The sequence below is a fragment of the Aspergillus ibericus genome (genome assembly GCF_003184845.1).
Source record: "Aspergillus ibericus CBS 121593 unplaced genomic scaffold BO80scaffold_15, whole genome shotgun sequence".
In the NCBI taxonomy this organism is placed as follows: Eukaryota; Fungi; Ascomycota; class Eurotiomycetes; order Eurotiales; family Aspergillaceae; genus Aspergillus; species Aspergillus ibericus.
In genome coordinates, this window is record NW_020292113.1 from 255,920 (window position 1) to 280,102 (window position 24,183).

Sequence of the window (24,183 nt, forward strand, 5' to 3'; positions counted from 1 at the left end):
TAGTATTGCTTGGTAGAACAACTCTAAATCTGTGCAACGTAGTGATAAGTCAATGCAATGTGTACTGCGCATCAGCTGATCTATGCGGTGTCAGGTGTGAACTAGTTATCGCCACTAAATAGTACTCAAGATTCTGAGAACTATGACGAACTATGCGAAAAGGGTGGCTATCATTGTGAGAGTAAGCATTTGTTAGGTACAACGGCAGCATAGATTGTGCCGGATTGGCGTGGCAACATGAATAAACCCAATCAAAAAAAAAGACCATTGCGCAACAGATCGCTGTTAATGTAGACAGAAGTATGGAGATGTTCCCCGTATGCGATAAGAGCGGTGCCGCCTCAGGCAGCAGTACCCGCCCAAAACGGCAACAGGGCTAGGGCTTTGCCGCACCCACGACGGGCGGGTTGAACTAAGCGAAAATTTGCGCGCTCATCTTGAGATGTTCGATCTCCAACCTCGAACGACGACAACGACCACCCTACCGTCGACAAAAATGGCGTCTCGTCCTACCGTCACCATCGCCGGCGCTGATGGCAAGCCCACGGGGGCTACCTACCCCCTCCCGGCTGTTTTCGCCTCGCCCATCCGTCTTGATGTTGTCCAGTACGTTTTTTCGACACTGAGCCGGTTTCGCAGGGAGGACACGGAGGATGGCTGACGGTTTACGATTACAGGCAGGTGCACACCGGTATGGCCAAGAACAAGAGACAGCCTTACGCCGTGAGCGAGAAGGCTGGTGAACAGACCTCTGCTGAGTCCTGGGGTACCGGTACGTGCACAATTGAAGAACGGGAAGAAATTGAGGGAATCGGGAAGGCTGATGGATAACTTCAGGTCGTGCTGTCGCTCGTATCCCCCGTGTCTCCGGTGGTGGTACTCACCGTGCCGGTCAGGCCGCTTTCGGTAACCAGTGCCGTTCCGGTCGTATGTTCGCCCCTACCAAGGTCTGGCGCAAGTGGCACCAGAAGGTCAACGTTGGCCAGAGGTATGGTGATAATCCGGTCGGAGACAAGACAATGAACCAAAAACTGATGGAAATAGACGCTTCGCTACCGCCTCTGCCCTCGCTGCCTCTTCCGTCCCCTCCCTCCTGTTCGCCCGCGGTCACCGCGTTGCCAACGTTCCCGAGGTCCCTCTGGTCGTTGACTCCAAGACCTTCGAGAACGCCGCTATCAGCAAGACCAAGGCTGCCGTCGCTCTCCTCCAGGCCGTCGGTGCCGGCTCCGACCTCGTCAAGGTCCAGAAGTCCCGCAAGATGCGTGCCGGTAAGGGTAAGCTGAGGAACCGCCGCTTCCGCCAGCGCCGCGGTCCCCTCGTTGTCTACAACCCCGAGGTTGATGGCAAGGAGCTCGTCCGTGCCTTCCGCAACATCCCCGGTGTTGAGACCTCCTCCGTCTTCTCCCTCAACCTCCTTCAGCTCGCCCCCGGTGGTCACCTCGGTCGCTTCATCGTCTGGTCCTCTGCCGCTTTCGAGGCCCTCGACAAGGTCTACGGTACCACCACCACCGCCTCCGCCCTCAAGAAGGACTTCCTCCTGCCCCAGAACGTTGTTGCCAACGCCGACCTGGCCCGTCTCATCAACTCTTCTGAGATCCAGTCCGTCCTCCGCGCTCCCAAGGGTGAGGCCCGCACCAAGCGTGTCAACGTCCAGAAGAAGAACCCTCTGCGCAACAAGCAGGTCATGCTCCGCCTCAACCCTTACGCTGCTGCTTTCTCGAAGGAGAAGCTCGGCCAGAAGTCCCTTGAGGCTGGCAAGCCCGAGCGCGCTTCCAAGGAGTTCCTCAACACCCTCAAGGAGGCGTAAGTTGGTGGTCCGGGTAACGTGGGGTATGATATGAGTTTGTTTTCGGTTAAAAGGTAGCACCAATGAAGAGGTTGAATACCCATAATGAATAGTAGTTTTTTTCAAGTAGCTGCTCATGTAAATGGAGAGAATATAGCTTGTGGAACGGGGGATAGACCGACCGTTCCAGGCCTTTACCAACACGAACTGATATATCTCACTACTTATATGTAGTGGAGATGCGATATGTATTCTGCCCATGCGTTCTGCTCCATGTATAATTCTAGTCCGATCCCAGTTCCAGTCCGCATCTCCATGCCCTTGTCCTTTGGATACTAGTACTAGTACTTACCGTTCCTAGATATAGATACTAACAACATGCACATTGTATCATCCATCACAGACGGCGGTGCCAGCATTCGCATTCAAATCCGACAAGCTTTATTTCTAACAATTCGAGATGCTTATTGCGTCTTCTCTAAAAACGACAGCATCATCATCACCACCACCAACCCACCAATAACCAACCACCAGTCCTTCACAACACCATCCCAATTTCCTCCCTCGTACGGAGCACAGTCGACTACGTCCACTACTTCTCAGTACCTACCCTACCCATCCCCCATCCACCAACATGCCTCCAACCCATATTCAACCCAACAATAATACCAGCCTAATCCCCTCACTCATCAAACGACATCCACATCCACATCCACACCTTAAACACTACTCCGTACTACAAAAGTAGTAAGCTAACACGCATACCCCCTTATCACCACCCCCATCCCCATGATCACCATCAATCACCAATTAAAACAAAGCTTGACCTATATCCCACCCCTCTTATACCCCAGGATCAAGCCCAACAACTAAACCACGAACCCACCTAAAAGCAAACAAACAAGCAATAGGTAGGTAGGTAGGTAGGTAGGTAGCAAACAAGCAAACGGACCTACCCCCCGCCTAACTAGCTAGCTAGCTAGGTAGCTAGGTAGCTTTCATCGCCGAACTGAACCGAGTAATTTTGTTGATCTTTGCGGGCTGGTCAGTGCTAACTTGTCTATGTACCTTGTTATCTACATAGTGTTTACCTAGGTGGCTGGCTTATTGGGAGGCGAGTCCCCAAAACAGGGCAGTCCGGGGGATGTTCATTATAAGACGGGGATTTGGTATAATATGGAGTAAGTAGTAATTGGTTAGTAGGTTGGGGATGGTGTCATAGTGTCATTATGTGAGGATTGAGGATTGTGGGTTGTGGGGAGGATTAGCAGTGAGTTTGAAGATTAACGTAGAATGGATGGTTATACGGTGGCATGTATGTAGCTACTATATCATAAAGAATTATATACATATCGTTGCAGGTGTTGTGTTGCTCAGAGGCAGAAAGGGAGAGGGGGAGGGAGCTAGAAGGAGCAGGGGTGCACATGAATGATTCGGGATCTCCGCGGAATATATACTACTAGTACGGAGAACCCATGACATTCATGTGCATCGCGCATACATTAATATAGAGGTCTGCATCTCACCGGTGCCCTGGAAAATTAGAGTTCCATTATATGAAACCAGACAAAGAACGATTTGGTTCGATTTATCGAATATGTAAGTATCATGCCACACCATCCAGCCAGCCGGCCGGCCATCCATCCATCTATTGGAATTTATCCATCTAGCAATCTCAGCTACCTGGCTACTGAAACCTGTGAGCAAAGTCCATAAGTAAGGATGTGATGTATGACGCCCGAGGGGGCGTGCTAATGGAACGAATGCACCATTATGCGCACCCGCCCTAATCAGTACAGAACAAGCAAAGCCATCCATCCATTCATCATTATCTATCTACCTATCTCGCTGCGCAGTCCGCACACAAAAAAGCAAAAAACCCACCAGACTAAGAAAAAAGCCCGCCCTAAACAAACCTCTAATTCCCCCCAGCAAATCATCAGTGGCGTCTGCATTTGCGCAGAACGGTTAGTCTCGTGCTTTTGTTAGACAGGGATTCGACTCCGTTGGTCCGTCGGATGTCACCGTTAAACTTTTTTTTTTATTTCGTTTATTATGCTTACTACTTACTAGGGGGGTAGTCATCTCCGCCCTCTCATCTCATCTCATCTGGATTTGGTATTTGCTGGGTTGATTCCGTCTGATTAGTTCGGTGGGATGGCGGATGACCGGTTAGATCCGATCAGTGTTACATGCTGGCTTGGTTGGCTTGATTGATGATATAATGAAATTGAATATTGGGTTACTGCGGGTTATTCCATGGGTTGTAGCATAGTGTCATTATTTTATGTATAAGTGGTGGGTTTATGTTCGATCAATTCATCCCCGTACCTCGGTCGGTATCTGGTGGTACCGTTGTTGTACTATCCAGGAGTATCCACATTTCTCAGAGAAAGGGGACGGAAGGAAGACATGATCAGGCCAGAGCGATAATCAGTATGTCGGAGTTCAGTCTGGTGTCGCACGGTGAAGAATCGGCATTTGGCCAGCGGCATTGAATTTCTGGAATCTGGTCAATGTTTCGGCTTTTCCGTGGATGCGGACTCAATTTTTCGTTGTTTTTCGGGGACCCGCCAAGTCCTTGTTACGTATGTGGCCAGGGATTGGATGAGATCAGCACTGCGCAACTGCGAACGTGGCCGGTCCACTTTAGTGTTGATTGCTGTTGTCGTTCTCGGACGGAGTCGAGGACGGTTACGAGGGAGGGATTCTCGACTCCTCCGGAGGATGGGTGCATGTGTTCTTCACTGTTCAGGGATTTCCGTGGACGGATCTGAACTAGTTCAATATACTCTATAGTAGAACCTAGGATGGTGGTATCCGTTGATATTACGGTGGATTCCCAAATCTTACCTAAGGAAGGAGGAAATTGGCTCCAACTGCCTTGGCTCAGGAACGACCTGCCTAGCTTCCATCACTAATCCCCGAAGATGATTTATGGCCAAGCCGGCCGCCGTGATCTTATTGTCACAAGCTATAGATACTCCGTAACGGCCCATGCTCGCTGATAGCCGAGGTGACCCTTTGCCAGTCTCAGGGCCCGTAGTTCGTGGACACCAGAAATCCAATTAGTGAGGAATAAAACACACCTTATCGACCGATCCGGTTTAACTTCCGGAGTAAGCGAGCCATCATGATTCAGGACGCCAGACACGCTACCATGGACTATTGATCCTCGACCACCCCCACCTCATCCCACTTTGGCGCGGCGGCTACAACAAGCTTTTGGGCTAGCTGTCGCCTGCAGCCTGCGAGGATCCGGTGGTGGTCATGGACGTCTTGCGGTGCGCACCACTGCAAGTCCGTATGCTGCAGAGTCGCGGTGGTGGGATGCGCATCTGGGCCATCTGGGCCGGCCTTCATTCATCTGTTGACGACGGGGGGAGTGGGATCAACGGACGGGTTTTGTCGGGGTGGGGTGGATATGTCTTCGGCCGGAGATGCCGCTGCCGCTGGGAAGGCACAAGTGACTAGCTACTACTAGGTCGGTAGGTGGTGTACACGGTCACGGAATGCAACCTTACTTCGCATGGGAGCTGGAAGGATGGGCGACGAGGACAATGGTGATTGTCATTGATGCGATATTTATTCGCCCAGGAGACCCAACACTGCGATATAGCACAGTGTCTCACCCCCTCCGGCGCTAGTTGATCCTATCGGAGGAGACCCAGGGGTTCCGGATATGGACTCCGACCATCACGGCCGGTCGCTGAACATAGGGCGTCCTCCGGTCTCCGTACCTGGCCTCAGTGCCCAGGGCCCCAGAGCATAGCGATGGGGGTCTGGTCGTGGCGAATTTGACGGCGGAGCAGATTGCATTGCCAGATCCTGGTGCCGAAGGATGCCGGTGATGCACTAGATAGAACCTAGTGTGCAGGACGTTGGAGTCTGTCTGCTAGTCGCGGCCGACAGTCGTCCTGGGCAGTTGGTGCCCCCCGACCGGTAACCTTCGCCAATGCACACTGCCGTGACCTGCCTTATGGAGTTCTGGCTATATCTCCGTCCGTTATCCCGCTACTACAATCTAGGTACTAGGTGGTGCGAGGAGGGAGTGGTTCCGACGGGGACGGAGGCCAAGTCCCATTAAACTCCGCTCAGGCTAGGGATAGGCCGTGTGCCCCCTTAGTACCTCTTTATTAAGCGGGCAAGGCGGGAGGTCAGGGCGAGAGCACGGTTGCTGTCATCCCTACCTAGTATCTACTAGGGACCATCTCCAGGTCCCAGGATGAGGTGCATCGGGTGGTGGTCCCCAATCCGCATCCAGTCGTGAGGGCCCCGTTGACCTTCGAGAAGAGCAAGTTGCGTGCAGCGCACCGCTAGAATGTCAATTCCGCTAAATCTCGGTATTTATTCGGATAAACCGCAAGATCTGATCTAATCGCACCAATCAGCTCTGGTGCGGGTTTTTCCTGCTCTGGGCACTCGGCATATGAAGATTTGGTTTTTGGAGTAGGCAATCTCGAGACAATCCGGTTAGATTGCTCGTGATTTTTTCCTTTCCTTTTTCATTTGCTCATTCGGATTTATCTAATTTTTTTTTCATTTCCGGTTGGCGCCAATGTGGGATCGGTGGGTGAGATCGTATGATAGTACTTTAGACTTTGCTTAGCACGGCCGTAGGGTGAGAGCCTCCCTCACAGGCTGAAGGGGAGAACACTTGTTTCAAAGGGGGAATTTCCTGCGAAACAGGGTTTGATGGTGGTGGTGATAGTGGTAGTGATGATGATGATGATGATGATGATGATGATGATGATGATGATGATGATGATGATGATGATGATGATGATGATGATGATGAGAAGAGAGAACATCTCCATCGAGAGACCACGTCACACGGGTCGAAAGAGACACCCCGTCACAACGGCATCACCCCGCGAGAAAAGCAGTCAGAACTCAGAATGTCCTGGCAAGCCTGGCTCTGGAACGCCTGACGGTGCAGATCGGATCGCCCCAAGATGAGACAAATCCGACTCCCATAGACCAAACGGGCGCTGCTCCCGGCGGGCCACAAACCGTTACAGGAGACTCCAAACTCAAATCTCCAGCACGTCCGCACCAGCAAGTTAGCATCAAGTTAGCAACCACCACTCCAAGCTAAACGCACCTACCTTAGCCGCTCCAGCGAGTCCAGCGACAAGTCAGAACTCTCTCAGGAAAAACCGCCGCCCTCCGGCTAGCAGACCCTCTTTTTGTCCGTTTTCCGGATGCGCCCCGTCCACTTGGTTGCCAGTCCCCACGAATAACCGGCCGGCGATGCTCGATGGGCCGAGGGATTCCTGCGAACTTGGGACTTTGGGATCTGGGAGGCGGTTCCCTACGCCCTCCCCTGGGACGCTTTCCATCATTTTCCCGGCTTGGAGTAGTGCTCCACCCGTGTAAGGACGGACTACGGAGGTTTCCGTACTGGCCACTAAATTGGCGATAAGCTGGTGGGCTGGAGTCTGGAGCGCTTCTTGCCCTGGATGGCAGTACTACTACTACTGCCTAGGTACTAGGTTGTGGTGACCATGGTGGTGGTGGTCACTCCTGAGGTTGTTTGTCCGAGTTTGGGCAGCCCGGCCGAAACAGGTCGGCATATGGAGTTTGCCAGGCTGGCCCTTTCCCTGCGTGTGGAATTTTCAATTCTTTGACGATGGAAATTTTTATTGCCATTGATTAACCGCTCCCCATCCAGAAAATACCCGCCAAGTGTGCACTACTATGCTGCTGGGATCCAAAATCGAGGCATCATCTCCTCCCTCTCTCTTTCATCCACTTGCATGTAGACTAGGAGATGAGCCTCGCGACCGCTGCACAGTGCACATCTTGGAGGCCACAATTGCAGGCGATGGCAGGCGGGAGACGATGCATTGTCCCGACCAGAAGAAACAAGGTTAATTGCAACTGCCGTCCCGAACACAGACTGTGCTGTCCCGTGGTCGGTGGTCGCATGAGCGCCTCAAGCCAATGAAGCCATGACTAACGCCATGGAGCTGGGAATGGAACGTTCCGAACACCAACGAGGATCCTCCTGCGGGGCGTCGGTTCTGAAACCTAATCACGTTCATATTAAAGAATCACGCCGGCCAGGGCCAAAAAAAAAGGAGACAATCTCCCACGCTGCAACCCCCCAAAAAGGACAGATGCAGACAAGTTGTCGAGGACTGACGATTCTAAGTATCTGATGCCGACCCGGGTAAAAGTCTAAGTGCCAGTCTCTCCATCCATGGCATGATCATTATGTTTGGAACATTGGAGATTGCTGGATCTAGACGATCAACTCCCCTCGGTAGCTCGATTCTAGCCTGCGTCTAAAGCTAACCGCGCCCGACGGCTATGCTCGACGGTCCCCGGTCCGGTGGTGGTGGTCGAGGTACTTGCTGGGTAGCAGGGACGGACAATTCGACTCCCCGTTGGAGTGGAGCTTGTCGAAGCTGAACCGAGGACGGAGCAGGAGTGAATGCCGAAGGAGGGAGGGATCATGGCAGACTCCGTCCCGCAGTCCAGATTAGTATCTATCCCAGTCCCCTCTCTTAGTAGCTCTCTAGCATGAAGTATATCCTATAGAGTATAGCATCTAGATGGCCTGGCTGGCCCGGTGGGTTGCTGCAAGAGTGGATGGGCAAGCGTTGAACTAAACCCGTCTGGAATTCTGAATCAGGACTCTCTGATCATCCTGATCTGGATCGGTCATAAGTTGCCATTCCCATGCATCCGCTGGGAATTCTGGGATGGCACTTGTCAGGATCCCCAGCTAAAGCAGGCACCATATCCGCTCTGCGTCTTCTTCTTCTTCTTCCGCCTTCCTTCTCCCTCCAACTTCCAACTCCAACTCCAACTCCAAGTCCACTTCTACTTTCTCTGCCTCTCCTTTTTTACGCCTCCCCTGTCTATTTGACATTCGGTTTCTCATTCCCATCCCCGACCCCTCCCCGCTATCCTTCACCAGGCGTCTCCGCTCCTCGACTACTCCTACTAGCACCGTACACTTTACAGGGGCATTCCCACATTGGCCCGACTAAGCAGCAGCGCCATTAGCACAATTTATTCTCCCATCCAGTGCCCCGCGCCATCAGGTTTTGGCGCAAACAGGCTATCCTGTCAGGGCCCATTTTTTATTCGTTAGTGGCAGTAGCCGTTCGGCCAACATCAGGCCAGCTTGACCACTTACACCCAGTGGCCTCGGAGCGGCTCTTACAGGCTGATATTGCCCTCCCAAAAGATCTGTATTTTGGCCGGCTGTCTTCGGGCTCTGCAGGACTTTATTATTGTCCTACCTGGTCCCCGGACCCTATCACCTCACAACAAGCAGCCTGGCCTTCCATGCCTGCCTTGCGGTGACTCCAGCAACAACCCTGCCACCACCTGCAATCGCACTTCCTTCCGCCCCCATCTTTCTCCTGTCCGTTCTGAAACAGAGCCCGTGGTGCATTTCGGTTTGTTGTCTGGCACACAACCCCCCCCAAGTGAGCGTAGCCCGGCGGAAACCCAACAAAATAGCAACCTAGCCTAACCCCCCCATTGTTCGATGCGTCTTGCGACAATCACCTCGGACCTGGAAGCAACTCAATCCTGGAATGGCGAGGTCGCTTCGAATTAAGAGTGTGTTCCAGCTGTTTTCGCCATGACTATCATCTGTTAGACGCTCCCTCTTCCCGTTTACCCACAGTGAGTGCATAGAAACTCGCCCGTGAGCCTGCATGGTGCGGACTCGTACCCTCGTCGCAGAACATTGGTCTCGAACAGCCGTTACCGGGACTGTAATATCAACTCAGCCCGTGCTGTCCTCCCCTCTCCGGCCGGGCAGTGATCGACCTACGACGGAGGGGCAATCGCGCTCTCGAACGGATCCGACACCTAGAAACAAGTTGCCCCAGCACTGGTTCCCCCACCCGTTAGCACCAGAACAGCCTTATCTGTCTACCTCCAGATAGAGTGCTCAGCAACCGGGATAGCCAGAGAGAAATTGGTGGGTGGATGTGCTTTAACCAGAATCCAGCAGGCGATGACATCGTGGCTAATCCCCTTACTGTCCAATAGTCTTTCCTCTTTGCTCTTTATCCCCCCTGGAATCCGAGAATACTCGGAACAGCTGAAGGACTTACTGCCTGGAGTTCTGTCTCGAGCTCAGTCGGGGAACTCTGATGCGGTTCAGCCTAGTCTAGGTGCCCCCGATCGACTTCGAACACCAGTCCCTCTCTCATCATGTCAACCTTTCCAGCAGGCTCCTTTAGGCGCATGCCATCTGCTATAGATGCTATGTCACAGCGACAACCGGATCACCCAGCTAACCATTCACTTCCTGCGTCCCACCCATATCAGCTTCCACCGCCTCGCACTTCAGCCCCCCTGCAGTTTGGAGCGGATCCATTTTTACATCAACGGAATCAAGCAGAGACTCGCGACCCGGAAGAGATAGCCCAAGGCCGCTCTATGATTCCTGGTCAGCAGCAGACGGCGAATGAGCAGCTTCCCCCCGTCAGCCAGTTACTGACGCCCACCGCCCATTCGAGCCGCCCGTCATCTCCCTACCAGCCCCACCGATTTGGCATATATACCCCCCCAAATGGGACCACGGCATCTCCTACACCTTTTCGCCGGAGCGATTCCATACCACGCCCTGGGATACATGACAGCCCACGGGCGTATCCGGAGGCCGTTCCACACGCACACTCCAGGAGTCTTCCGCCATTGTCTCATATCTCCACACCCGGGCTAGCTCATGAGGGTTCGTTACATCCCCTTCATAGTGGATCACCTGTGCAATCCAGTCAACCCGTGTCATATCCATATCATGGATTTCATTCTCCGGAGAAGGAGTACGGTAGAGACTTCTCGCCCTCCGAGACTCCCGACTCGACAACGACAACAGGTAGCCAATCTCAGACAGCAAACGTGCGTCCGCACGTGGTAGATGAGAGGTACGTCGAGGGCGAAGGCCTATGCTACATCTACGCGGACGGCTCGCATTGCCCTAAGATTATCGATGGGATTGCGGTCAATGCAAACTGGGGGATCACGAAGGCCGGCAAACCGAGAAAGCGACTCGCCCAGGCTTGCTTGACTTGCCGGGAGAAGAAGATTAAATGCCAACCCAATCTTCCTAAGTGTGACCAATGCCAGAAATCTGGGAGGGAGTGCAGGTTTGAGAGCGCGTAAGTGCCCAGTACCTGAGTCTAGCTCGTCGTGGTACTGTGATTAACCTGTTCTGCCGTTACTCTAGACCTCGTGGCCATCGGGCAGCACTCAAGGCAACCCAGCTTGCTAGCAGATACGAACCTCGAGAGAGCTTTCCCCCTGGAAGCTACGCTTACGGTACCACGTCCCACTCTCCATACTCGGCATTACGGGCGTCAGAAAGTTCGGCATCCCTTCCGAACACCAGTTCTCAGTCCCCGAGATCCGAAGTATCGATGTTGCCTCCATCCGCCATGGAAGGCCCTCAAGATAGTATCATGGATCATGAGCAATACGGCTATCGGAGGCAGGGCCATCATAACCGATCGTCTGCCGGAGCAGAGGATACCGCTAGACGCCTAACTGATGACTTTTCGTCCACATCCCATGATTACGCCGATATATTGATGGAAATGAAGGACCTGGATCCCCAAGACCCGCTCGTATCCGACTGGAATACCGATCCGTATGAAGCGGACGCGGAGCTCACGGTGCATTATGTGGAGAGCTATTTCACCCACGTGAATGACCGCTTGTACTACATGTTTCCCCGGAAGCGATTTATCCTGTGGCTGCGATCGTGCCATACGAAGTCCCTGGAAGACAACATGCTCCTGTACTCGATGATGGCGCTAGGGTCGGTGTTTTCCGACCGGCCCGACAGAGCGACGGCGCTCAAGAAGTACTCACGCACGGCCCGGTATGCCGTGGAACATAGCCGACATTCCCTTTCGCTGCAACTCGCTCAAAGCCGCATCATCATCGGTCTTTGGTACTACGCCATAGGTGCCCTGGTGAGAGGTTGGGACATCGTCGGAGCGGCTGTCCGGACTGTGTGTGGCCTACGGTATAATGTTGAGTCTGGGGGTGTCATCGTAGATCAGAGTCGCCCCTGCGAATATGGCTTGCACCCACAAGCGTTGATCGAGTGTCGTAGGCGGACTTTCTGGGTCGCATTTCTCATGGATGTGAGTGTTTCGTCCCTTCAACCGTTCCTGAACCCGAACTAACTATCCGCTTCCTAGCGCATGTCGTGTTTCTATACTCCGTCCTCCACCTTCATCTCGGCTAAAGCAGCTTATTTGAGACTTCCTTGCCGAGAGGAGGTCTACGAGGCGCAGGAATATACCACAGTGCCTTACTTCCAGAGCTTTTTGAACCAAGTGCCCGCCTCTCCTGAAAACGATACCGCAAGTTTGAGTGCGATGGCACTACTGATTGAAATCATGTCACTCTGGGGGGACGTGTCGGACCATGTCTTCCGCTTGTCCCTGGTGCCGTCCGAAGTATATAACAAGCTCTTCGAGGACTTCTACACGACTGTGGTCGGACGCGCTGATGAATGGGCCGCGCGGATTCCCGACCATCTGACCTTCTCAGCCGTGAATATGGAACGAAGCATCCGAACGAAGAAAGCGGATTCATTCATGTCTATCCATCTACTTTATCATGCAACGTTGATGGCGCTGAATAGACATGCACGATACCAGAATCACCGACCGGAGACCGTCGAGCGGCACATCCACACCATGCGGAATCATGCCGTGGAGATTCTCCGCATCTCTCTTGCCCTTATGCGCTATGCCTCGGAGTATGAGCCGTCTCGCATCATCCTGGAGCCGGGGACGGCGAGAGGAACCATTCTGAACCCGTTCCTCGGATACGTGATCGTGTCTGCCACGGATGTCCTTAGTGCGGCAGGATTGATGGTCGATATGCCGGAGAGTGTGAACCTCATCCGTGGTGGCTTTGAGGCCGTCCGAGAGCTGACTCGCTTTTGGAGCGGCGCTCTCCAGCTGGCGACGTTGATCGAGAAGCGGCTAGAGGCTATGAGCGAGGGCCTGCGTCAGGCCGATTCTGACCGGAAGGCCGCTTTTATTACCAACGGGCCATCTCTGGATAGCCAAGTGCGCGCGGGCGTGCAGAAACAGCCGGACCTGCTGACGAGCGAAGACCTCATGTACGGCGGTCTGCCTCGCGAGCAGCTATTCGGCGCACTGGGAGCGGGCGATGTTCCATTCTCTAATGAGACGATACTTTGGATTAAGGAGAGGAGCTGACGGTTTCTCTGCCCGTTTTGGTCGTGATTTTGCATTATAAGCGCATGTACAAAAGCTGTTGCAGTTACCTTTTAGCAGTTTATACCCAGGAGGCTTGTTTGGCTTGAGTTGTTGCATGCTTGTGGTTGCCCTATGCTGGGATGCGGCTCGTACATGTGGGATATGGTATGACATGAGTGACGATGTATTGCACACGGACTGTATATTACCAAACAATAAATGAGCATCGATATTTCGGCGAGCCAGTGTAGAGTGACGAGTCATTTCATCCGTCCCACTTGGAATGACTGAATCAGAAAGCTCCAATCAGGGCGCCGAGTCCCTTGGGCCTTATCAGCGCCATCGGCTCCTCTTCTTCCTAGTATTGTGCTACCAATATAAACCCAAATCTCCTGTCGGGTTTCCCTCGAAACTTTCCATCTCGGAAGTTCGAACCGCCAGGGACCCCGCCCGCGCAGAGGAGAGAAAGAGGAGTAGCAACCGACGCGACGGGTCCGCCGAACCGCCGACTTCATTTTTCCGACGTCATCCATCCTCTGTTTCTGTCAAAATGCAAAGCCGGCCTACCTACAGCCACCACGTCGCGCAGCCAGGCGCATCAGCACCATCACCCTCCTCCTCCTCCGTCCCACCTGCCCGATTAACTGTCACACCACCTACCCACACGACGCAATAACTCCTCTCGAAATGATTTGCTGAAACTCAACGCAGCTACTAATAGCATCCTCCAAACGCGCGCAAAAAATCCAAAGTGCGACAACCACCACCCACCACCCACCATGAACAACAATAATACCCCACCTCGAGAGGATACCCTCTCATCAACAGAAGAAGAGTTGGACTACTACGCCATCCTTAACCTCCCGCGCCATCCACCCCCCACCGAATCGCAAATCCGCTCCGCGTACCGCACTCTCACCCTCAGCTTTCATCCAGATAAACAGCCGGCCGAGCTGACGGAGTCAGCGATATGGTATTTCAGTCGTATCCAGGCAGCGTATGATACGCTGATCGATCCCAAAAAAAGAATGGTTTATGATATGATGGGCGCGGAGGGCGTGAGGCGCGAGTGGGCGGCCAAGGATATGAGAGTCGGGGTGAAGGCCATGTCTGGGGATGAGTTTCGGAGCTGGTTTCTGGAAAGAATGAAGAAGAAGGAGAGGTCGTTGGTGGAGGATTTGGTTGACGCGACGGTAAGCTCTCCCTCGCTTTTCATGAATTTCTGTGAATTGCTTTTTACTCTCTGGGTATTGGGATGGGAAGTTGGGGGCTTTAGTGTGTGAGTGCTAATTCTTGGGGTTTATATAGGGATCCTTCACTGTTGGGATTGATGTCACTGATGCCGTTCACGTCGACGATGAGGGGGAGATCACGTCTTTCCGGACCCCGTCGCTGAAGCTCTCGGCTTTCTCCTTGGGGTATTCGTTTAGAGCGCCTATGCCGACGATGGAACTTCTATTTGGGAAAAAGGAAAGAGAGGATGAGGACGAGGGGGGAGATGAGGCCAGCAAACCGTTCATGCATGATGAGGAGGATGACATGGAGTTAGTGTTTAATGCGGGCATCGCGGGGCGAGTTAGTCGGCCGCGTCGGAACGTGGCGTTCGAGCAGCTGGACGGGACATTGGAGGAGCGTTCGGTATGTTGACTGATATGTGGAACAGGTCGGGTTAGGCGTTGCTAACGCTCTGTCTAGGTGCTGCTCCCACATATACTGGCCACCGACCAGTTTAACCTGGGAGTTAGCGCGACTCGGGCATTTCGAGGGTTTTGTTATCCGAAGGGAATCCTTGCGAAACCGCAGTTCTCGTTTCTACAAGACTCGACCGTGGTTGTGAAGGCCTCGGTGTTGCCGCACCCATCGCTAGAGACGAGTTGGGCGAAGCCCGTTATCGCTATCCCTGGCACGAAGCCCTTTAGGGTCGAGCTGTCCGCCAGCTTGGACCGATCGTTGCAGCAGGTGCTTCCTAGCCTTGGTCTCAACATCAGCAGGCCTATCGCAGATCGGAAGGTCATGTTTTGTGACTGGTCGACCGGCACTTTATTTTGGCCTCAGGCTGTGCGTCAATTCTTCCAACCGCTTATCCATCTCGGTTTGCAGCCTGAAAGTCTGTTCTCCGTTCCGTTTCCAGAGAGCCATTTCCAGGTCGGTGTAGTCTCTGAGCCCGAAAATCAGCTTGTGGGCTGGGATGACGACGAAGATGAGGACGAGGAAGAAGAGTTCAAGACAGTCCGCCGCAAGCAGCGCAAGCAATCCAAGGCTGCCGAATTCTGGCAGGCAGTTATTGTGGCCTCTCCGGTGCAGACAGCTCTGTCTTTCAGTTACTCTCGCAATATTTTCTCTGGGCAAGCGGCCTCCGAACGTGTTCGCTCGGAATGGAGCTCCGAAGGCCATTACCCCTTGACGGCGGACAACGAACCGCGGTCTGTGCGGGTCAAGATCGAAACCACTGTAGGACAAGATATGTCCCTCGGTTGGTATATTGAGGGAACCCGCAATATTGGTGGACTTTCTCGCATGGGACTGGGCGTTGGTGTTCGAGACGTGCAGGGTCTTGTTATGACGGTATCCTGGAGCAGACTGGGCCAGAGCATCCGGGTGCCCATCTCGCTGCTCCCATTTGACGTTGTTGATGCGGATCTAGCTGCACTGGCAGTCATCTGCCCGTGGCTGGCGTATTGCGCGCTGGAATTCGGATTCATCCGTCCGAGAGAGAGGAAGAAGCAACGCCGGGTGATTGCCCGACGACAAAAACAGCTCAGGAAGCTGGTACCCAAAAAGAGGGCAGAGAGCCAAGCGGCTATCGAGCTTATGGCCGAACAAGTACAACGCCGACAGGCGAAGGAAGCCAGGCAGGATGGCTTGATCATCACCCGGGCTGAGTACGGTCACTATCCCTTGAAGAAGGACAAGGGTGGTGTTGGAGAACCGCAAGTCACGGACGTCTCTATCCCGGTGGCTGCGTTGGTCGACCATGGTCAACTATCCATCTCCAAAAACATGGTAAAGGTTAGTATATCCCTTTTGACAACCCTTATGGTTCTTTGGCTAACCTAAATCAGTCCCACATCATTGGATTCCACGATCCCGCTCCGCTTCTGCCGAAGACGCTGAAGATCTGGTACAACTACCATGGTAAGGAGCACTACGTGGAGGCGGATGACGCAGAGGGCATCGCCTGTCCTATGCGTGCGCACTTGCTGTAGCTGAGGCTACTGATGTACGCCCCGTTCTCGTGGTTTGTTTACATTCTGCATCGCTGGCTCTTTGGCATTACACTCCATTCATTGAATCATTGAGGGTCGGCATTGCTACATAGTATAGAAATCCCTTATCTGGGGGACTATAAGCGTCTGGTTTGCATTCTGCATGAGACCGTGTACGATAGAGCATTGAAAGAAACTTTATGAAGGCTTGCCTGGGTGTGACTCTATGTTTACACCCGGCCTCACTTGTTGCCCTGGCATCTTCCGGGCCAGTCATGTCGTACTCCCGGCTCGACCTTGACTTTCAGCTACATGAAACATCTACATATCATCCATCCAAACTAGATTTTATAATGTAAGGCCAGAGATTTCCCTGCGCCCTTATCGAAGCGTAAGGCGGTGGCTACTCACGTGACCAGCGCCTGTTCCGCCGCCGCGCCAAAAAGAGCCAAGCATCCTCCTCGACCATTTCATCACTCCCCCATCTTCCCACCCCCTCCCACTCCACAATGGCATCCATCGCGGAGGGCCTCTTCAAGTCCCTCCCCAAGCCGAAGTATACCGGCGAAGAGGAGGAGCTGCCGCAACATGCACAGCCCCGAGGTCCGCGGGTCGTAGGCCCAGGACAACTCGACGAAACACAGATTGTTCTCCGGGTAAGTTACTCCATATCTACAATTGCACCCTTCTTCCACCGATCATCTACATAAAGATTCGAGCTGATTGTGATGACTACAGAGGACCGGCCCCCCTCCCTACCAGAACCGAACCGGATGGCGGCCCCGCGCCCCCGAAGACTTTGGCGATGGCGGCGCGTTTCCCGAGATCCTGGTCGCACAGTACCCGCTCGACATGGGCCGGAAAGGTACGGCGTCGACGTCGAACGCGCTCGCCGTGCAGGTGGACGCCGAGGGAAAAGTCAAATACGATGCTATTGCGCGCCGCGGTCACAGCGATAACCGAATCGTGCATGCCTCCTTTAAGGATCTGATTCCACTCCGTCAGCGCGTCGATATGGGTGAGGTGTCGCTGGATCGGCCCTCGGAGGAAGAAGTTCAAGCACAGATGGAGAAGACGAAAACTGCCCTGGCCAGTCTGGTGGAGGGCGCGGCGGCGGCACAGAAACCGAAGAACGTGAAGGGCGGTCGGAGAGCGGAGCCTACGTTTGTGAGATATACGCCGGCGAATCAGATGGGTGATACGTCACGGAAGAACGATCGGATTATGAAGATTGTTGAGAGACAGCAGGATCCGATGGAACCGCCCAAATTCAAACATAAGAAGATCCCTCGCGGCCCGCCTTCGCCGCCGCCGCCTGTTATGCATTCGCCGCCGAGGAAGCTCACGGCTGAGGATCAGGAGGCGTGGCGCATTCCGCCGCCGGTGTCGAATTGGAAGAATCCGAAGGGTTACACGGTTCCGTTGGATAAGCGGTTGGCGGCTGATGGACGTGGGCTGCAGGATGTGTCGATTAACGATAAGTTCGCGCAGTTTGCGGAGGCGCTGTTCACGGCGGACCGTCACGCGAGAGAGGAGGTGAGGCTGCGCGCGCAGATGCAGCAGAAGCTGGCGGAGAAGGAGAAGGCACAGAAGGAGGAGCATTTGCGGGCGTTGGCCCAGAAAGCCCGCGAGGAGCGTACGGCCGGCAGCAGTCGGCGCGAGTCTCGTCTGGGATCTCGCTCGCCGTCGCGCAGCATCAGCCGCAGCCCGTCGCCGTACTCGGCCAGTGAGGATGAGGATGCTGCCCGGGAGCGGGAGCAGCTGCGTCGTGAGCGTCGCCAAGAGGCCGAGCGGCAGCTTCGACAGTCCCGGATGGGCACTGAGCGTCGGATCCAGATGATGGCACGGGAGCAGAATCGGGATATCTCGGAGAAGGTGGCGTTGGGACTGGCCAAGCCGACGCAGGCGTCCGAGTCGATGTATGACTCACGTCTGTTCAATCAGACGAGCGGTATGGACACGGGCTTCAACGAGGACAATCCCTACGATAAACCGCTGTTTGCCGCGCAGGACGCCATCAACAGCATCTACCGCCCACGGGCGCAGGCCGATGACGACGACAACGAGGGAGCTGAGGGCGAGATGAGTAAGATTCAGAAATCAAACCGGTTCGAGGTCTTGGGCCGGGCGAAGGAAGGGTTCCGTGGTGCTGAACACGCTGAGGTAAACCCACCCACCCTCTACATTTTCTACGAGGCTGTGCACTAACCACCAAAACCAGGCTCGCGACGGTCCCGTGCAATTCGAAAAAGACACCGCCGACCCCTTCGGCATCGACAGCATGATCGCCGACGTCACGGGCGGAGGCGGATCCGGTGCCGGGCAGAAGCGCTATGGCATCCAGGAAGTCGACCGTTCGGAACGGGGCTCGAAACGGGCGCGCGTCGACGATGATTAATTTTTGTATACCTTTTTATAGGTACTAAGTACCTATGTGTACTCATTGGTTCTACTTATTGGGGGTTAAGTGCATTGCTGCTGGCGTTGTGTGCGGTTACTCTTTTCTTTCTTTCTTTCTTTCTTTCTTTCTTTATCAAATGAAAACGAAAAGTGGTTATCAATGTCCATGGATATTGCCCTGTCTTACTCTATACCCCTTCAAGGGGTCCATTTCCCCCTTCCATTTCTAGTCTGGACTGATCGACTAGCCTACCTTCAAATAACCTACACAATATACTTTAGATAAATACAGCCAGAGTGAAGAAAGATAAGCTACACCCCGCTCCCCGATAGGATAGGATGGAAACCCCTTCCGAACATAGTCACTTCATTCTCCTCCTTTCTTCCAAGAATATGCAGATAAATAGACCCCGAGTAGGGTCATGATCATGATCATTCCCACAGCCGTATCTTGAACCCACCCACCCATTCATCCACTCATCGACACTAACCATACAAACAAGCAGATCGATAAAGGACTATCACCAAGCACACGACCAGTCCACTCACCCAGCAAGCAAGAAACTAAGCACCATATGATCCCCAAACAATCAAGATCAAGGAAAGTATGTATACATCTAGCCATGCAGGCAGGTTGGTAGGTAAGCAGGTAGGCAGATAGGCAGATAGGTGAGTAAGTAGTAAGTCACCCGACCCAACCAAAGCAAGAAATATACATGAACTACTTTACGAAAAGGTGTGTGAGATTCTTGGAACCCGAATCAAGTGACGAGGAAGTGGGTTCCCGGGGCTTGTGAGAAGAGGAGCGGAGCTAGTAGCTCCTGAGGAGGTGGAACTTGATGATGATGGACGTTATAGTGTCTACTGTTAGGAGTAATGATGGGTGTGGTGGGGGAGGGGATGACGTAGTGGATTTGCATACATGTCTGGTATAAGTTTTAGTGAGTTTAATGATTGGTTCAGTATGAAAAAGGGGGAGGTTAATTATTGTTGTAGAATGTGGGTAAATGGTCATTCATTATACGGAAGACGGAGTAGTGTGTACCGGAGGAGGGAGGAGGCAGGGGTTTGATTGATTGATTGCTTACTCCGTACTGTGTCTAGGCTTGGTACTGCCTAGTAGATAACTAGAGTAGTACTTACGGGCTTACTTCCATTCAAATGACTCCACCAGTAGGATGATGCAAATGTAGACAGCAGCATGGAGGAAATGGCTGAGCTGATTATGGATCTAACTCAGGCCATCGGCATGCATACGAACATCAGGCCACAAGGATGTCGGGTCGATCATCCGGAGAATCAGACTGATTGGATGATGGTCATCCCAAATCGACGACGTACAGGAGGGATGGTGCGTTGATCTAATCGAGGAGATAACGAGAGCCAATGAACCGCGCAGTTGCTAGTCATCTCGTCTGAGATTGAAGGCCAACCTCGGAACTTTGTTGTTGCTGGAGGCGGGGGGGCGAGGGCGATCGGGCTGGTTTCTGGGAGTAGCGCTCTAAGCGCATTGGAGGCTGGCTGGGGGTGGTGATGGTGGTGGTGGTGGTGCTGAATAATTGGGAGGGGGAAGTAGGTTTGATCTGAGGGTCATTAAAGTGGCTGATTGTCGGGATTTGGGGCCTCGCGGCCGGATGTGAGTGGTGGTGGTTGCGGGGGTTTGGATTTGGCGCGATGGGCTGGAAATTGGAGTCGTGGTTGGGAAAGGATGAAGTATCAGGGGGAATCAGGAGAGGGAATGGTGAAAAAAAAACTCATCCTTGGGTTGTCATTACCGGGGTTCTGACTGGCTAGACTTTTATGGCTCGTCCGGATGGGGGATACGTTGGCGTGCAACTATAGTACATGGACTTATGCTGGAGGGGCCGCCCGTTCAGTTGTATCGCCAGGAGTCGATCCGCTGGTCGTCCCGAGATGGAACAAGATCCACCGTAGTATCTCCTGCACCTTGACCGTTTTGCTGCTGGTACTGGCGCTGGCGCTGCTCTGCTGGTCAGATAACGAGCCCTCCGGGTGTGCCCATTTCCGACCCCTCTCTTACTCTCTTTAGTAGATTGTCTACTTCACAAATGTGGTAAAGGTCCTAGTCCGTAGTACTCCGTACTATACACAGCAATGCTATGCAGGATCATCTGTGTGACCGGGTAGATGAAATCCAAGCGACCGTGGTGCCTGACTAGCTTACACTCCCACAGGTTCATGACACAGCATCCTTGCCCCTGAAAGTGCGGGGAGCCGATGAGCAGCAGCAGCGAGAATCCTTTCCTCGCTCTGACCGTCCGGATCCTGCTGGCAGCTGCTGGTACCAAAGCCGAGTCATCAGATTAATGCTCGATCCGTGCACCTGATTGATGCACCGGCGAGCACAGGGCAACGTCGGTACCGGCGCCTAGCGCGGGGTGGCGATCGAGGGGATTTGCTGGCGCCGCTGATAAGCTGCTGGGTCGGTGGAGCTCGAGATAAAGCCCGAGGCGCTGAATTTGACGGCCTTCCCACGGATTGGTCATTAGGTAAAAGGTTCGTCTGATCATTTAAAGCCGGGATAAGAGGAGTCACTCTGGCGGCGCGCGACAAGACGTGCACCGCTGGCGCAACTGATTCGACGGTTCAATTCGTGACTCTTTTTTTTTTTATATTTTTTTTTCCTGTCCTTTTTTTTCCCTTTACTTTTCCCCTGTCAACGGTCACTGAACTTTTCTTTTTCTCTGTCCGTGTTGGCGACTCTGCGGTGCCTTAGGAACGAACACCGTCTATCTCCCTTTACTTAGTTCTCTAGCGGGTAGCCATCGTGGCAGTTGGAGGTGTAACTATTTCAAAGGCAGCTAGAGACCGACTAGCGACAAAGAAGCAGCGTTGAAGGAAGGAAGGAAAAGGGGACTGACTCCAGCTGTACCGAAGGACGAGAGCCAAGTCACCTGCTCGCTCCCCTCCACGGCATCCCATTTCCACTTCACTTCACCACCACCACCACCATCACTACTTCTGCCTCCATCTCATCATTCTTGCCATCTCCTCTGTCAACTTTCCCTCTCTACCCGACCCGCACCAGCTTCCCTATTCGGCACCTTGACCCACGGCCAATGCTGTTGTCGCATCCATCCCACCCCATCTCTGACTAGATCTCGCTCCCTTCTTGCGTGCTGGTCCCTTTGATATCATCCCCTTAAACAATGGCGTAACCAAGGGGCGTCGAAAAACAATGAATGCAAGCTGCCTACCGTCCAGAACCGTCAAGTGCAAGAAGAAAAGAAAAGCATAAAGGGAAATCCCTCCCACTCACGCTTCACGATTCCAGTTGGCCTGCGCCACGGACTGCCGGGCCACTCACCTGCTTCACCCTGCATTGCCTGGCACAGGTTTCAGCAGAGTTGTGCCAGCCTCTCACCTCATTACACATCCGATCATCGCCTCTCTTGACTTCTCGTATGCTCTGACTTGTATCCACTTGCCGTCTATCAACCTGTCGCCCATATCGTGCAAACTTGTTCGTGACTGCAGCCGAGCTTAGCCGAGTTTAGCTCTTAAGCTGTCTTCTACTTGTCCCTCTATTGTCACTATACTGGACCCGCCTCTCATTCAATTGTGCAGGGTCCGGACCTTCTGTTTCAGAAACAACACACCTGTATACCATCAAGCAGGATGGAACAATCACTGTCTCTCATCTCTGCCCAGGTCCAGTTCATGGTGAGCCTTCCTCCCTTCTCCTACAATCTTGGTGTCATCTCCGCTCTATTCCCCCAATATCCTCCGATGCAACATGCAATCCCCTCGCGTCAAGCTCTTCTCGTTAACGACGGTTGTGGAAATACAGGAAGACCGACTGGCCCTGGTGCATATCCCACTGGACCTCTATCCTTTCTTCTTGAACCCAATCCTGCAGATTCTCTTCCATGAGGTGTCTCCTATCTCTGAGAACCAGGCGGAAGAGGATGATGGGTATGCAGAGCGCCCAAGGCGCCTACAACCGGCATTTCTGAACTTCTCACTCACCCCTGTGGAATGTTCAATCATGTGCCCCAGGCAGCTCGCTAATGAGTATTTCGCCCCTCTGGTAGACAAATTTGTTCAGAGCAACTCGTCCGGCAAGAGCCGCCTGTCTATCAGCAGCGACGACTTCATCGCCATGCAGGTGTACGGGGAGGGTCTTGAGGCGGGCCAGCGGGTGCTCGAGCTCACGAGCCCGCTGGCAATGGCAGGAATGTACGTGCAGCTGATCCTGAATTCGTGCAACATGCTGACCGAGATGACGCAGCTCTATCTTTTTTATCTCTACATACTTTTCTGACTACATCATCGTGCCCCTCCGGAGCAAGACGCAAGTGATCGAGGCTTTAGAGAAACGGGGGTTTCAGTTTGAAATGTCAACGGAGGCTTTCATCAACAATAACCAAGCCCAATACAATAGCTGCTTTAGCCCCATGTCTTCTCGGTCGGCAAGCAGTTTGGGTTCCCCTCCTGCAACCCCGCCGCCCTCGTCACTGGACGAACTGCAGGCGCGCACTTTTTGCTCCCTCCGCAAGCACCACATTGTCCCGTCTGTCGACAGGTCTCTGCGTCTAGTCCAGTGTGCCGCGCATCACCGCTACAGCAGCGATACTAGCTCTATATCCATCCTTCGTGACGCCCTCACCACGGCCTTGGTCGTTGACAAGCCACGCTTTTTGTCTCTCACTTTGACCGCTGCTGATCCTGCGGCGTCCTTATTATTAGAGAAACGGCTCCTGCCGCGATTTTCGAGCGACCCATCTGCGACCACGGATTCAGATGATGATATGAGTCTTCTCTTAGGCTCTAAAGAGGAGATACTCGTTCCCATAATGCTTGACTTGCGTACGCTTCCTCTTGAAGCCTCAGGTATCGTGTGCGGTGTTGCCGGTAGACTGGCCGACGCAACGCACGCCCGAGGTGACGAGGACACTGACATCTCCACCATCCTTTCCCATTCATGGAACGGCGGTGGTTCCTCCTTCGACAGCGCAATCAAAAACATTCTTTCCTCCAGCCACGGATCTGGCGGGCCTGTAAGACCCTTCGGTACCAGTCCCGGCTACAAGACCCATCGGCTGGAGCCAGACATGGACCCCTACATGGACGCCGTGGAGATCAGTTTCCTTAGCACCGCACGGGCGGGAACGATCATTGTCGGTGAGCATGAGCTCCATCGTGCCGTCGACGCACTCGAGGCTGAAAGCCACGAACCCGAAAACGCAATTGCGGCGCTCCAAATCTAACTTTCTCACTTGACTTTCATCATACCCCTTACAAAAGTTCTAAACAGGTTCTCCGCATTCATTTTATTTGTTTATTTCCGGCTTGGCCCAGTCAATCCAGCGCAGCAACCTCGTTCCATTTCCCATTCTACTACTTGTTTCTGTTTCTCTGCCTTGTCTTCTAATGACTCATGCTTAAACGGATACCAAAAACGCTGCATCTATCTGTCACATTCAAGTTTTCTCCTTGCTGTCTCCTCCCAAGTACTTCCTTACTGGCGGACCGGAGTTTGGGATACGCTGCATACATACCAAAAAGTTTTGCGTGAAGTTTTCTTTGCATCCTGTTGAAGATTTGCGATCTG

At 53.4% G+C, this 24,183-nt stretch overlaps 6 protein-coding genes across 6 annotated transcripts; 5 read left to right on the forward strand and 1 right to left on the reverse strand.

The window, feature by feature from the left end:
* Window positions 1-475: 475 nt before the first annotated feature.
* Window positions 476-2,098, forward strand: BO80DRAFT_464014 (60S ribosomal protein uL4). Its single transcript, XM_025722627.1, has 4 exons — window positions 476-606; window positions 678-772; window positions 838-988; window positions 1,045-2,098. The coding sequence occupies exons 1-4, from the start codon at window positions 497-499 to the stop codon at window positions 1,805-1,807; spliced, it is 1,119 nt and encodes a 372-aa protein (XP_025576222.1). The 5' UTR covers window positions 476-496; the 3' UTR covers window positions 1,808-2,098.
* A 5,803-nt stretch (window positions 2,099-7,901) lies between these two features.
* On the reverse strand, window positions 7,902-8,301 carry BO80DRAFT_424271 (uncharacterized protein). The gene has a single exon (XM_025719242.1). It carries the CDS (start codon window positions 8,246-8,248, stop codon window positions 8,066-8,068), a length of 183 nt encoding a protein of 60 aa, XP_025576223.1. The 5' UTR covers window positions 8,249-8,301; the 3' UTR covers window positions 7,902-8,065.
* A 1,534-nt stretch (window positions 8,302-9,835) lies between these two features.
* On the forward strand, window positions 9,836-13,038 carry BO80DRAFT_46300 (uncharacterized protein). Its single transcript, XM_025722558.1, has 3 exons — window positions 9,836-10,920; window positions 10,989-11,910; window positions 11,968-13,038. The coding sequence occupies exons 1-3, from the start codon at window positions 9,971-9,973 to the stop codon at window positions 13,000-13,002; spliced, it is 2,907 nt and encodes a 968-aa protein (XP_025576224.1). The 5' UTR covers window positions 9,836-9,970; the 3' UTR covers window positions 13,003-13,038.
* A 360-nt stretch (window positions 13,039-13,398) lies between these two features.
* Window positions 13,399-16,493, forward strand: BO80DRAFT_424273 (J domain-containing protein). The gene is made up of 4 exons (XM_025719243.1): window positions 13,399-14,195; window positions 14,311-14,640; window positions 14,698-16,011; window positions 16,065-16,493. Exons 1-4 carry the CDS (start codon window positions 13,782-13,784, stop codon window positions 16,206-16,208), a joined length of 2,202 nt encoding a protein of 733 aa, XP_025576225.1. The 5' UTR covers window positions 13,399-13,781; the 3' UTR covers window positions 16,209-16,493.
* A 108-nt stretch (window positions 16,494-16,601) lies between these two features.
* On the forward strand, window positions 16,602-18,842 carry BO80DRAFT_46337 (SKIP/SNW domain-containing protein). The gene is made up of 3 exons (XM_025722589.1): window positions 16,602-16,864; window positions 16,947-18,371; window positions 18,430-18,842. Exons 1-3 carry the CDS (start codon window positions 16,718-16,720, stop codon window positions 18,604-18,606), a joined length of 1,749 nt encoding a protein of 582 aa, XP_025576226.1. The 5' UTR covers window positions 16,602-16,717; the 3' UTR covers window positions 18,607-18,842.
* Window positions 18,843-22,145: 3,303 nt separating this feature from the next.
* Window positions 22,146-24,038, forward strand: BO80DRAFT_46478 (ACT domain-containing protein). The gene is made up of 3 exons (XM_025722677.1): window positions 22,146-22,292; window positions 22,420-22,808; window positions 22,861-24,038. The coding sequence occupies exons 1-3, from the start codon at window positions 22,248-22,250 to the stop codon at window positions 23,837-23,839; spliced, it is 1,413 nt and encodes a 470-aa protein (XP_025576227.1). The 5' UTR covers window positions 22,146-22,247; the 3' UTR covers window positions 23,840-24,038.
* Window positions 24,039-24,183: the final 145 nt, after the last annotated feature.

What these genes read in the sequence shown, in the direction of transcription:
- BO80DRAFT_424271 (XM_025719242.1), bottom strand. Translation starts at nt 8,248, where the DNA reads ATGATCCCTCCCTCCTTCGGCATTCACTCCTGCTCCGTCCTCGGTTCA.
- BO80DRAFT_46300 (XM_025722558.1), top strand. Translation starts at nt 9,971, where the DNA reads ATGTCAACCTTTCCAGCAGGCTCCTTTAGGCGCATGCCATCTGCTATA. An exon ending in GAGTGCAGGTTTGAGAGCGC is followed by an intron (nt 10,921 to 10,988) that starts GTAAGTGCCCAG and finishes CCGTTACTCTAG; the next exon opens with ACCTCGTGGCCATCGGGCAG. An exon ending in GGGTCGCATTTCTCATGGAT is followed by an intron (nt 11,911 to 11,967) that starts GTGAGTGTTTCG and finishes TCCGCTTCCTAG; the next exon opens with CGCATGTCGTGTTTCTATAC.
- BO80DRAFT_464014 (XM_025722627.1), top strand. Translation starts at nt 497, where the DNA reads ATGGCGTCTCGTCCTACCGTCACCATCGCCGGCGCTGATGGCAAGCCC. An exon ending in ATCCGTCTTGATGTTGTCCA is followed by an intron (nt 607 to 677) that starts GTACGTTTTTTC and finishes TTACGATTACAG; the next exon opens with GCAGGTGCACACCGGTATGG. An exon ending in TGCTGAGTCCTGGGGTACCG is followed by an intron (nt 773 to 837) that starts GTACGTGCACAA and finishes GGATAACTTCAG; the next exon opens with GTCGTGCTGTCGCTCGTATC.
- BO80DRAFT_46478 (XM_025722677.1), top strand. Translation starts at nt 22,248, where the DNA reads ATGGAACAATCACTGTCTCTCATCTCTGCCCAGGTCCAGTTCATG. An exon ending in CTGCCCAGGTCCAGTTCATG is followed by an intron (nt 22,293 to 22,419) that starts GTGAGCCTTCCT and finishes GTGGAAATACAG; the next exon opens with GAAGACCGACTGGCCCTGGT. An exon ending in CCGCTGGCAATGGCAGGAAT is followed by an intron (nt 22,809 to 22,860) that starts GTACGTGCAGCT and finishes GAGATGACGCAG; the next exon opens with CTCTATCTTTTTTATCTCTA.
- BO80DRAFT_424273 (XM_025719243.1), top strand. Translation starts at nt 13,782, where the DNA reads ATGAACAACAATAATACCCCACCTCGAGAGGATACCCTCTCATCAACA. An exon ending in GGACATTGGAGGAGCGTTCG is followed by an intron (nt 14,641 to 14,697) that starts GTATGTTGACTG and finishes CGCTCTGTCTAG; the next exon opens with GTGCTGCTCCCACATATACT. An exon ending in TCTCCAAAAACATGGTAAAG is followed by an intron (nt 16,012 to 16,064) that starts GTTAGTATATCC and finishes AACCTAAATCAG; the next exon opens with TCCCACATCATTGGATTCCA.
- BO80DRAFT_46337 (XM_025722589.1), top strand. Translation starts at nt 16,718, where the DNA reads ATGGCATCCATCGCGGAGGGCCTCTTCAAGTCCCTCCCCAAGCCGAAG. An exon ending in AAACACAGATTGTTCTCCGG is followed by an intron (nt 16,865 to 16,946) that starts GTAAGTTACTCC and finishes TGATGACTACAG; the next exon opens with AGGACCGGCCCCCCTCCCTA. An exon ending in GTGGTGCTGAACACGCTGAG is followed by an intron (nt 18,372 to 18,429) that starts GTAAACCCACCC and finishes CACCAAAACCAG; the next exon opens with GCTCGCGACGGTCCCGTGCA.